The 13,202-nt window shown below is 37.8% G+C and overlaps 1 protein-coding gene across 2 annotated transcripts in view; it reads left to right on the top strand.

Annotated features, from left to right (window-relative positions):
- Positions 1-1,986: 1,986 nt before the first annotated feature.
- fntb (farnesyltransferase, CAAX box, subunit beta) overlaps positions 1,987-13,202 on the top strand; it is a 29,133-nt gene continuing 17,917 nt past the window's right edge. Inside the window, exons 1-4 of one of the 2 annotated variants that reach the window (XR_014771946.1) lie at positions 1,987-2,229; positions 4,369-4,433; positions 10,613-10,685; positions 11,631-11,722. Coding sequence is in view for 1 of the 2 variants with exons in the window: in XM_084737971.1 (XP_084594097.1) it covers positions 2,131-2,229; positions 4,369-4,433; positions 10,613-10,685; positions 11,631-11,722 (329 nt within the window). In the remaining variant the exon portion in view is untranslated. The remainder of the gene's footprint in view (positions 2,230-4,368; positions 4,434-10,612; positions 10,686-11,630; positions 11,723-13,202) is intronic. The other variant, XM_084737971.1, reaches the window with a different exon arrangement.

Below are 13,202 nucleotides of genomic sequence, written 5' to 3'. Positions count from 1 at the left end.
CTTAAATAACATTATCAAATAGTACAGCAGTACTGTGATTACTCTGAGGCATGCTTTCATTTAAGATACAGTGGTTTAATGTGACTTATTTCAAATGTTACGCTGTTAAAACAATTGCAGCACCGAGTTCTTGCATTAAATTTAATATAATAGTGTTGTCCTTATTCATGAAAATCTATTGATTGTATTATTAATTATTGCACATATTTAAGTTTCTTATATCAAAAGTTGACTATTGTGTGTCAAGCAGTCTATGAGATTTGTAGGAAAATGTAAAAAAAAATGCTACAAATGCACCCAGTCTCCCCTACTCAATTAGAAGTACTGTTACAATACTGAAATATCACTTTGTATTATTACTAGTAAAACTACTGGTGATAAAAAAAAAATACCAGTACAAGTACAAAGTATTCTTCTCAAAAATTACTCAGTACCCTGCCCCCCAAAATTTACCAGAACTACAGTAATTTGAGTACCTCCACCCCTGGGTAACTGTATGTATGTTTACTTATTTTATTATTTTTTCCCTTGTTTTACTCTCTTGTTTTCTGTCTTCATTTTCTAACATGATTCATCTACCTTGCCCATTGATGTGTGTAAAATCTGCCTAATTATTACCATTATTCGGCAGCCATATTGCTATTAAAGAGTAGGGTAAACACAGATGTCAGTAATGATACTATTTAAGGGGGTTAAGGGCCTTTCCAGTGAGCCAACATGCACAATAGCAGCACCCTGACTCTGTTTGGGCAGAATGGAACGGAGGCTTAATTAGTATCATTTATAACACCTGTGTTTACCGTACTATTTCATGTCAAAATGTCCGCTGTGAAAAAGATCTATTGTAGGCTTATGTTCCTTTATGTCACTATAATGTTGTTACTGGAAGAAAAATAGAAAAGTATGATTGCTTTTATGTATGAATTTTTTATATGTATGTATATTTAAATGTGTTACCTTTTTTCATTGTAATTAAACCTACCAGTCCTGCTAACCGTGACCTCTGCTGACCTCAACTGAAAAAAATCACAGCACCATCCAGTGGACTGTAATTGCAAATTATTTTATTATTCTAGTACCAAAAACTTAAATTCACATTTGCAGTATGAATAATTAATATGACAAAAGACTGATACTTGACCTCTTTTTATTGATAAAATATTGCCACACAAAAAATATTGTAATGTTATAGCGTATCAGCTCTTTTCCCACCCCTAGTACTGCCTCAGTCAGTTGGCAGACAGTGTGAATACAGTAAAAACTAGAGGTGTGTCTGTAACTTTGTGTCAGTCATGTCAAAAGTTTCCATAAAGGCAGTATGATAATTTTTAAAAGTTTTTTCTTCTGTGCAAGTGTTTATTTTGAACATAGAAGAAGTTAGCCATGAAATCTATCTGGGAGAAAGGGCTCTCTAACACATGGTTAACTGTCTGTTAACCCAATGTTTTCGTAAACTTTTGTTGCCTGAATCTAACCAAACTGCAGCAGAAAACAGAAAATGATTTTTTAAAAACAATGACTATGTCTAAAAGTAAAAGTCGATAATAAGCTCCACATGGAATTCCTGCATCAAAGACCTATGCTTAATCCATGAATCTACCAAAGAATGCTCATACCATGGACTTTGTTGCTCTTTACACTATACGTCATTTTTTATAACTAAATAACTTTGGGTGTTTTATTTTGAAGGCCAAGTCACACCACTTCCTATATGATTTTGTTTTCTTTGTTGTTGACTTAACGCAGATCAAACAGAAATAAGGCGCGCGGTGGCATTTCTGCTTTTGACGTCACTGACATAACACCAATGAGAGAACAGAAAAGAAATAAACTGGGACACAGAGTCACACGCATACTCACTCATTAACCATATATATTTATTGTAAAACTACCGTCAAACTCTTTCACATGCGGCTGCGTGTGTTTGTGTGCCGTTTTCCGCACTACAGTGAATGAAAGAGGTTTGTTCCCTTGGAGACGCCGTAGCGAGTGTGCGCGCAGTTTCCGCCCACTCCAACCTCAGCAGGAAGTGAGCGGAGTGAGTCCAGTGATAGTGTGAACTATCAAAACAAACTAACGGCAACGTTTCTGTCCCAGCGTCACCGCATCTGACGGCTCATTATCAGCATCATGGACGGTGTACCGACGCGTCTGCGGTGCTTCAGTGAGGGCCACTCCGCAGAGATGTTCGTGGATGACGGGGTGGAAACGGTGACTTCAGTGGAGCAGGTGAGCGGAGGCAAAGATTAGCTACGTTAGGTAATGTAGCTAATGCTAATGCTGAGATTGAGTGGTGGCTCTCTTCTCTGGATGGAGGCGCTTCTGTAAAAGTGTGGCAGAGATTCAGCTGTCACACACATAATATTTTTTACCCTGAATCTGCTCATAAAATAGAAAAATAAAGGCAAACCGGCAAGCGGCCAATAGCTCGCTGTGCTTTAGCTAGCCAAAGATAGCAAAGTTGAGCTTTTAGATAGCAGCCTTGTAACTTAAAGAGATTAAGTATGAATTAACTTAGCTGTTAGCTAAGTAACTTAACGTTAAATAGTTAAGCCAGGTTACGGAGCAGCCCATGTGAATTTAATGTAAGATCATTACTGAGACTCCAGCAAAAATCTCCATGTTAATTACATCTTGAATGCCAGACTACATATTATCTTAACTGTTTGGTAACCATGGAAATCAGGGTTAGGACCTGAAAAAAGCTATTAAAGATGAACAATCCCTAAGTCAGTGTTCCCACACTAAGTTAAGACAGGAAAGTGTATTACATAAGCATCCTAATTTAAATAAACTCTCCTAACTTTAGGATAGCTGTCGTAACTTCAACCTTTCCAGGTCGGGCTCGGCAATATATCAATATTATGTCTGTATTATGTTATGAAAAATTTTGGATATCATTATATCATGATACACCTAAAGTGTAAAGTGTAAGGCTGCAAACGGCGAAGTGATGTAATTTTCTGAACCTAACAGAATGTTCTATTATATCCACATTACTGATGATTATCTATCAAGAATCTCAGGGTTAATATTTTGTGAAAGCACCAATAGTCACCAGTATTGTTGCAGTATCGGTGGAGATATTTGTTCAAAAATAGCGTGATATTTGCTTTTGTCCGTAGCGCTTAGCCCTACTCAATTTAGTGTTGGGTAGTTTCATTTACAGCACTGCATTATATTGTATAAAATCATCACTGTTTGAGAATTTACGGTAAATGTGTATATTGAGTAGGGGGGGTTACAATCCTCCAAATCCACGACTCGATGTGGCTTTCAGTTTTAAGGTCGCCATTCGTTTTTCAATTTAAATTGTCAGCCATCATTATACTACCGAGTCCTGATTTGATCAACGAATCATTGGTTGTGGTGGATCACAGGAGACTTTATTTGGGTTGTCAAATAAATAAAAACTTCATGGAGGAAATTCTGCAAATTTAACATTTGTATCTGCTGAACACATTTTATAAAGCATTTATAATGAGTATATTGTTTTACTGATGAGAGGAAAAAATTAAAGCCTGCTCATCCTGCCTAAATGCACTTATTTTGTCTCATGAAGTAGGCTAAAATTAACTTGACTGTTAAGTCAGTCTGCATTCATGTCTCATTTGTGCATATATATCTCCACTAATATGCATTAATATAAGGTGATGCAGAAATGGCAGGTGAGGTTAACTTATGCAAAAAATTAACTCTGCCCAAGATTTATCAATACAGCCTATTGTGAACTGGTTCACAATGATTTGGTGTTTTTAATAAAGGACGTGACAAGCAGGTGGAGGTGACAAGAGAAACAAATACTGTTATAATCACAGATTCTACCTTTTGATTCAGTTATTGAAACTGAAAGATAATTTTGATTGATTTCCAATTTAATATTGGAGTTGTGACACCACTAACATCGACATATATCATATATTGCAGCATAGCCTAAAAATATTGAGATAGTATTCGTTAGCCATATCGCTCAGCTCTACCACCACCTAACTTGTTTAGTTTAATGCAGACTGTGTTTGCTATCTGAGTTGTTTAGCTAGGTGATATAAGAAAAGTAGAGTCAGTTGTTAGGTAACAGACATAAAAATTGATAAGATGCATGAGATAAGATAGGACAGAGAAATCAGAAGAGCCATTCCATGTCAAAATTTAACTTGTCAGGTTCATATATATCTTAAGTGTTTTCAATTGTAACTAGTCTGTTACACATTTTAGAAAAAACCCACAGAGGGACTATTGATGGAAATTACTAAATCAGCATAATGCAACATATGTGATGTTTGTATTGTGAAGTCTGTTGGTCTATAAACAGATCATACCTCTGCTCTGCTCACACTCTCCTCTTTCCTGCACTTTCTTTTTAACTAGAAAAGAGTGGAACACAGCATTGAAGAAGTCGTCAGTGTTTACAAGCAAATACACAGCTTACCACAGTAAGTATCCAGTGTCCACATGCAGTGGAAGGTTTGTGCTGCCACAGCTCATCAACAGTTTCTCAAATAACAAATTCCATCAAAGAGCACAGTTAGTTGTTGAGTTTTATAGTGAGCATTTCCTTTACACACAGCAAGTTTCATACTTGTATAAAACCTAAAGCTTGAAAAGTGCCCAACATATATTGTCTTTTCATTTTAACTAGAATTTATGTTGTATGTTTGTTTCCATTAGGTCTAAGATGCTTTGTAACAAATATGACCCATTGCAAGCAGTGCCAGTGGTATAAAATGACATACACTCTTGTTTCTGAAGTAGGCATGGTCCAGTCTCACACACAGGCTCATACAAGAGCAACATTTTACTGTCACAGTGTTTGGAAGATATGCGACTTGTGAAGACAAATGGGTCTAGTATTTACTTCAGCAACTATAGGGCAAAAGAATCTGTCATAATCTGTGCTCATGTTCACTCAAGACTTTCCCTTAGGGGCAGGGCAGTGACAAAGCCCACATGACACGAATGGTGCCCTGTCTCCTTTCTGTACCATCTCTGATTAGCTCAACATATCAGTGGTTGGGATGATGCTACACACTGCTTAGTGCTTATAATAAATCAACCAACATCTGACAAGAAAATCTCCTTCTGGAAATTTTCTCTGCCCTAAACACATTATTGTTACTTCCCTGTTTTTTTGTTTCATCTGTCAAAAGACAACATCAGTCTGATTAGATATATGCATAATAAAATGATTTGGGGAAACTAGGACTGGTGAAATACTTAATATTCTAATTATTAAAGACATAATATGTAACATTTTCCTTAAAAAATGTATGGACTACTGAACATACTCCCTTTCAAGCCTCATTTATGATCCAATAGAAGTGGGTGGTGGTGGCTGTATCTGGACAGACCCTGTCTTCTGCCTTTATTTCCTTATTTTATCATTATTTTGCTGTGCTCAGGATTCTTTACCAACCCAACATGTTGGTCTTTGACGTCCTGAGAATGAGAATCAGCAATCAACTGTCTTTCTGGTGTGTTAACAAACACCTCAGCCAAATACTACTGATTCTACCTTTAAGCATGAATTAATCAAATATAGTGTTGCAGAGTCATCTGTCATGAGTCCCCAACATACAGGAGTGCAAAACTCAGTTGGTGAAGTGCACTTTTAATAGAAGTGGAACAGCCTTGTCTATGTGTAGAAGACAGAAAATGAAGAAGCTTTGCTTTTGCTTCAGACATGTCTCTCTGAGGTCAGATATGAGTACAATAATAATGTTAAGTCAGGACAGTAAATTGGTCTGATCACAGCTCAGTGTATCATAAAAGCCTTTATACAGTATGTAAAAATCATTATCTGGCCATCAAAGTGGTCAGATAATGTGCAGCCATAGTAATGATGACCATCTATTCATTGCACTCTCATAATGTTGATTACATTTTCTGCCTTTGCCACAAGACATTTCCAAGAACACTGCTCATTGGCTGTGGCCGCTTGTGATCACAAACACCTGCTGTTTGCCAATAGAGATGGCTGCTCACACACGGTGATGTATGACGGCTGTTATCTAAATGGTGTGGTGATCAGCCCACATACTTTGCTCCTGCTATCAGCTGTCATCAGTCCTCTCTTAATAGGGTGACTCATCTCATTTCTATGACAACTGCAGTGTGGACCTGAATGACACCGGCACTGCAGCCAATGAGGAAATCTATTCCTACAACAGAATGAATTGTCTTCATCAGTCGAGGTCATTTGTTTAGTTGTGATTATCGTCTGTTTTCTGTCTGGGCTGGAGTTGGGGTTCAACACGTAGGAGGAGGCAAGGTTACTTTTCAACTATTGGATAAAAGTTAAAATGAGACTGTAATTAGTAATAGCATAACTTTAGCATTTTCATCAGAAAAGTACTTTTTGCATTTTTTTGAAGTTCATTCTGACATGTAATACTTTTAAATGCCAAATTAGTGCCACACAGTTAATCAAAATATTATCAAAATCCCAATATGGCCAAGTGCAATATCCTAAGCATTGAAACTGCAGTTTATTGATAAAGAAATAATGTGACAAAACAGTATTGTAATGAAGTACTGTAGTGCTACATGGGGTGCCCCCAAACTAGGCAGTGCTGATCAAATATCTCACCTACGATGTTTTCAGAAGCAGAGTTTAGTGTACTGTTTAGCTGTAACACGAGAAAGATTGTAACCAGGTGTCTTTTTTTGTGACCTGCTTGGAAATGGAGCCTCTTGAAACTCAAACTGTCCAACTAGGCAGTACTGGTCACGTATGGATCACAATTCTGTTACTACATCACCTACAATATGAACCTAACCACTAGGCCGCCATGTTTAAAATGGACTAACATGTGCATGCAACCGGACCGAATAAACAGAGAAGCATTTTCTGCTCAGGAAGCCATTACTCCACTGTATCTTTACATATTAAATAGCTGACATCTAGTGAGGCTGGATGTTGTATATAGCATTTTTCAGCAAAGAGAGGCTCTTTAAAATTGTTGTTGTATTTAATCTCTTGAAGTTCTTTGGGGTTCTGTTGTCTGGGAACAAAGATCCTTACAGAATTCACAAATATTCTACAAATGGCAAGCACTTTAACGTTTGTTTCCTGCATTTAAATGAATAGCAACAGCCCACTTAAACACATGGACAGGGCATTTCAGGCTCAGTCTTTCCACATGACCAAAGAATGTAGAGGGCAAAATGCATTTAAGTTGACTTGACTGTTGCTATTAATATGACAATGATGTAGTAGAAAATCACTGCTTATTTGTAAATTTATTATCACAGTGTTACCAGGAATTGATTGGAATTGAACATGACTAGACACCAAAAAAGCTTTAAAATTAATTTATGTTTAGATTTTCTGTGAATTCTCTCTCCTTGCATGAGGATTTCTACACTTTGCTTTAAAATGTAATGTTAGTTGTGAAATTCCCTCCATTTTATTTTAATGGGACCTTTTTTTGAACTTTGAAAAACCTTTGTGTGTGATTGTAGATCACCATTTTCCCCAGGCTGGAAAAAAACCCAAATGACCAGAAACACAACTGAGGACATGACCTTGCTGTTTTCAGTAGCTACAGTATGTCTCTGTACTACACAAAAAAAGTCCCAAAACGTGAAGATGCATAATCAACCACATATGCTGCTAAAAGAAATATGACACTAAAAAACATAATGATTTTTAAAGCTGATATCTCTGTTGATAGAAATTGAGGTGGTTAGATGTCACAAGTGTTTATGATTTAGTTTCCAACACCAGAGTATTTTGCTGTCTCTTTTCATTTTCAGATCTTTGCTCTGCTCAACTTGAGACTGAGATTATAGGTTTAAATTACTTGCAGCGTCGTCTGTAGCCAGGTCTGCCCTCAACATTTAAACAGCAGAATTGAATCCTTGTCTTTGCAAAACTGCGGTGGGTGGACCAGCTTTTAGCTGCTTAGCATTGGTCCCGTTCTCCCCTCTGATTGTTGTTGTGATGCTGCTATGAAACCTTGGGCAGCGATCCGTGACTAACGCTGTGTAGGTAGTGTAATTACAATCGTCGTGGCGAACGCTGCATGAAAAGGGCAGTCAGTGAATAGGACTAGATGGGTGGTGAGGAAGGAGCGAGTGTCAGCTGTCTTTGACTCACTGACACAAATACTGTTGTTGTACTGTTTTGTGTGTGTGTTCTAGGAGCTACAGATGCAGATGAAAGTTGCAGCGGTGCTCCTTTGGAACACAGTGACATTAAAAGTGATGGAGGGGAACACTGTGTGGCTTTTGCTGCTGTTATATCTCCAAGTCTCCCGCAGGGATCAATAAAATGTTATTTTAATTTAATGTTTAATTTTATGAGGACAATTATAAATCATGAACTAATGCCCCATACCAAAACATTCGTAGTCCAAGCTAATTTGTGATATTCATCCCTAGATGCGTCTTCATACAAACGCACAAACTTATCAGATCATTTGTACAAATAAACAATGCACAAAACAGTAATGCAGTAATATAATATCTTGTCTTACACTTTTTCTTGAACACATTTGTCCATACAAAAGTTACATTTTACAGTCAACACTCATTCTTAAACTCACTGGTGAAAACGACACATTTTGCTTGCAAAAGGCAACTGACAAAATATTGAAAACATGCAGCAAATACTTCAATCAAACAATCCATTTTGTTGTCAATTTAATAAATTCTTTCCAGGCAGATGCACTTGGGTTGGAATAGCCAATGTGGCTATTTGCACCCGGGGTTTAATAGCAATTGTGGCTATTTACACCCACAAACCATGACCTTTCCTGAAACTTTACCAAGTAGTTTTGTTTCATATCCTAACCAAATAGTAATGGTCCCTAAATCTAACTTAGTACAACCTCAGTTCCAAAACAGTTAGGGCATTATGCAAAACATAATTAAAAATAGAGTGCAGATGATTTACATATCCTTTGTCTTCTTAATGTAAATTAAATACAACTTCAGTGGCTTATCACTCTGGGGTCTCTGTCATATTTTCATTGGGACACAGGTCTGGACTGCAGGCAGGCCAGTCTAGTATCTCCACTCTTACTACTTACTATGAAGCCCCACTGTTGTAACACGTGCAGAATGTGTCTTGGCATCGTCTTACAGGGAAGCAGGGATGTCTCTGAAGAAGACGTAGTCTGGATGACAGCATATGTTGTTCCAAAGCCCTTATGTGCCATTCAGCTTTAATGGGGCCTTCACAGATGTGACAGTTAGCCATGCCATTGGCACTAACACACCGACATTTGGCTGGTTCTGGCGCTAATTCCCTACCATGGTTCAACTACTTGAGTTATGTTCTTTTGCCAGAGATGAATTTACCAGAGATAATACTGCAAACCCTGTAACTCTCTGCACCTTCACTTTTTTTGGATTACCCAGTGAAATACTGTAAATACTGAAATACTTTTATTCATTCATTTTATTCTTGTGTACAAGTCTTTCTGTCCACATGAACAACTGTTGGCACATTAAGAACTACAATAAGAAGTTTCGGATATTTCATTTTGGTTCAGCTTTTGTACTGCATTTGTTCTTCACCGAATAACAAATAAAGAATTTCACCCAAACTCAGAAATATTCAGAAACAAAGATTTTTTTTGTGCTGCATCAAATTTTTTCCATGTCATTCTTTTTGGCTGGACCACAACAGTGGGGCCATAGAAATTAAAACTATTTTTTTCTCAGGTTCCTCTGCCAGGGCCTCTTATTCTCCTTATTACATGCCTTTAGCCTCTTTGATCCATGCTTACAAATAACCACACAAATGTGGCATCTTATATAGACAGATAAGGACTGACTGCTGATTGAAGGGTTGTGCAAAGGAGTGTGTGGGGTATTTCTGTGAAATCTGTGTGTACTGCTTTCGAAAAGGTGTGAAACCAATGAAAAGTGTTAACACATTTGCAAGAGAAAACTGTGCTAAGAAGGTGATGATTAAGATCAAGAGGATCCCAGTTCCATTATGTGCGTTTTAGCAAATGAGAAACACTGCATCTTTCAGTTTGCAGATTTTCACGAGAAATAACCTTGACACCTGAAAGAAGAAAATCAGTTCAAAGTCGTGTTTGTTTTCTTAGATTTTGTGTTCCTTTTTCCTTTTTTTGTTCTTATTGAGTCCAGAAGACTCTCCTGCTAGAAGAATATGAATAAAAGATTAGGAAGAAAATGCAAAAGAGACACTAATTAGGCTGCCAAGGAGCAGAAATACCTAAAAGTATATAAATAAATAAAGACATGCCTTGTGTGATGAAAATTACTTTATTAATCTATGTCTCTAAATTTTGCAGTATGGCTGTGAGTTTTAAATTTCAAAAATACTTCTATTTAACTCTGGATATTTTTGTAGATAATGATGACAGTAAAAATCCATATTCATATGTGACAGGTGGGAGTGAGATTACCAGGTGACTGTTACTTAACTCAAAGCCATTTTTAATTTTCTCTTATGACTTGAGGTTACACATGATATTCAAAATAGCAAAGGTCGAGAGTAGCATTTCTACATAGGGAGTGAATTAAACCTGTTCCTGAAACAATTTCTCTGATTGCTGCATGTGTAAACATTCTCTTTTTCATTTGATTGCTGTCTGCTTATAATTGATCTTTCTGTCCTGTGTTTCGTGTTCAGGCCAACATTGTTGCGGGAACAACACTACCAATATCTCAAGAAGGGCTTACGTCACTTATCAGACACTTATGAGGTACAGTATCACACTTCCAACAAGCAAAGAACACATGTTGAAACATCTCTTGTAGCCATTTAAGTGTATATTCAGACCATTTAAAGTGGGGTTGTATGATGAACTTATTGATAATACATAAGATACATTTTACTGATAACCCTGACCACAGCAGTAGCTTCCTACACTGATACGCCTGCTGCTTCTCCAAACTGGTGGTGTGTTGACTGCCTCTACTGTTGATAGTACATTGACTATGGATAAATACCTCATACAACCCCCCTTGAAAAAAGTCTGAACTATCCCTTTAAGCGTATGACACATACACTACAACTGAGTACCCGTGTATGACCTGAAGAACAGTAACACTCCCTGCATCTGGATAATGTGTGTCTGACTGGCTCTCTGCTTTAAATAGAAATACCATTGTATTCACTTTGCAAAAAAAAAAAAATGCTTGTTTGCTCTCGGGAAGGTCACCTCTCTTTTTGTGCGTAAGCTGTTCTCTACTCTGGCCAGAGAAGAGAAAGAAAAGTGTGTGTTGTCCATCCCGGCCTCCAGCTCAGTGTCATAGTGATTTGACTTCAGACTTGATCACTTCGGTGTTTTCTTTGAAGCCAGACTGACAGCAAGTGTGTTTTTGTGCTGTTACACCATGTAGTATTAAACATTGCAGGGATGTTGGCAACAGAAATTAGAAGCTGTGTCATGATTTTATGTCATAAAAAAGTATTGTTTTTATCACCATCATCATGTATATTTACCAACCACTAAATGTCAGCAGTGTGATATTTTTGTGTTATTTCCTCTCCTCTGTCTGTGCAGCAGACTTGTTTACTCTTGTCTCTGACTGACTGATCTTTCTCCTTTACTGCTATAATTGGTCATCTGATGCCCATCTGATCATGTGATGTGTGTGTGTGTGTGTGTGTGTCTGTGTGTCTGTGTGTGTCTGTGTGCGGGTAGTGTCTGGATGCTAGCAGACCGTGGCTTTGCTTCTGGATTCTTCACAGTCTGGAGTTACTAGAGGAGTCCATTCCTGCTGCTGTCGCCTCAGAGTGAGTCACACACCAAACACACACAGACTTTCACTCTACAACTAGACTGCAACCAAGGAGCATAAATGGAGCCAAATAAAGCCTGTGCATTGCCAAAGACTTTTTATTATTTATTATCATTGCATAGTTCTCATAATTACCGTAGTAGAGCAAATGCTGCTGCACTGCAAATTTTGATAGATAATTAATGGAAGCAGCTACACTTTTTTTTTTTTAAGTGGAGTTGTAAGAGGTACTTATCAACAGACAGTGTGTTACCTACAGTAGATGGTGGTTGGCAAGCCCCCAGTTTGGGAAAGCAGTAATCCAAACTAACTAACAGATGGAGGCAGCAGTAGACCAGCAACTCCTGTGCTCTGCGAGGTAAAATGTTTTTGCCAATGCAATCTGGTTGCTTTGGACTCAGCTTTGGCTTACATAACAACAATTTCCCATGAGAAAAGGCTGTCTGATAGCAAGTATGAAAATATTCTAAATATAATGTATAGTAGCAGTACATTGCATTGCTGATTGCCATCTACTTAAGGTATTGACACTGACTATGGATAAGTATCTCATGCAACCCCACCGCACAAAGTCTGAACTATACCTTTAAAAGACACAAACTATCTGACATAAAAATGAACAGTAGAATCATAAAACCAGAACTACCATCTGCTACCAGATACACAGAAGTAAACTTTAGTGTACATGAACACGCACTGGCCCCGGTGTTATAGCCAAAGAAACCATTGCAGTTATAAATCAGCATATGCCAGAAGAAAACATAACTTCTTATATCTAACATTACAAAGACTTTGGTCTTCTCTCCCACACGCTTAAAATAAAATCTGGCACTAAAACACAACTCAAGTGTTTCATAATCTTTCAACCAGAAGACATCATCAGAAATTGAGGAGAGATTTCACTAAAACCCCTAAATGATCATAGAATGAGCGATTTTTCTTGATCATTTTTCCAGTGCAGCATTGACACGAGTCACAGTTGGGTTGTTAAATCATTTCTGTTCCTTGCAGTTTCCACAATACCAAGAATTCTCATCTGTAACCGATAGTTCACAGTAATTAATAATCATGGTGTCAATGCAAGAAGCAGAGAAATTAATGTTTTTCCTCAAAGGATCATGACTGATAATTGTGATTAATAAGTCTAATGATAGTATTGAGCATAACCGGCAGGTGTTTTGTGTTTATGCAGCTGTACTTTCAAACAGCGTTGCTGTCATCGCCACCAAAATGTCACTCGATTAAATTACAGCCAGTCGAAAGTAACGCTGCAAACCCCAAAGCAAGTAGCGATGCCAGGCTGCCAACCCACACTCTCATTATTACTGCGAGGCGTGCCAACACACCGGCTGGCACTGCCCAGCGCCAGTGTGACGCCCTCGTGCTCACACACACAAACACACAGGCCCTGTTCAAGGCTTTACAACAATGCAACCTACAGCAGATTGCTTTCTCTGTCCCATGAAATGTACACT

The sequence above is a fragment of the Lutjanus erythropterus genome, chromosome 15 (assembly GCF_056507025.1).
Source record: "Lutjanus erythropterus isolate fLutEry1 chromosome 15, fLutEry1.hap2, whole genome shotgun sequence".
In the NCBI taxonomy this organism is placed as follows: domain Eukaryota; kingdom Metazoa; phylum Chordata; class Actinopteri; order Lutjaniformes; family Lutjanidae; genus Lutjanus; species Lutjanus erythropterus.
Note: the sequence above shows the minus strand (reverse complement) of the source record. Positions and strands in the feature narration are given on the sequence as shown.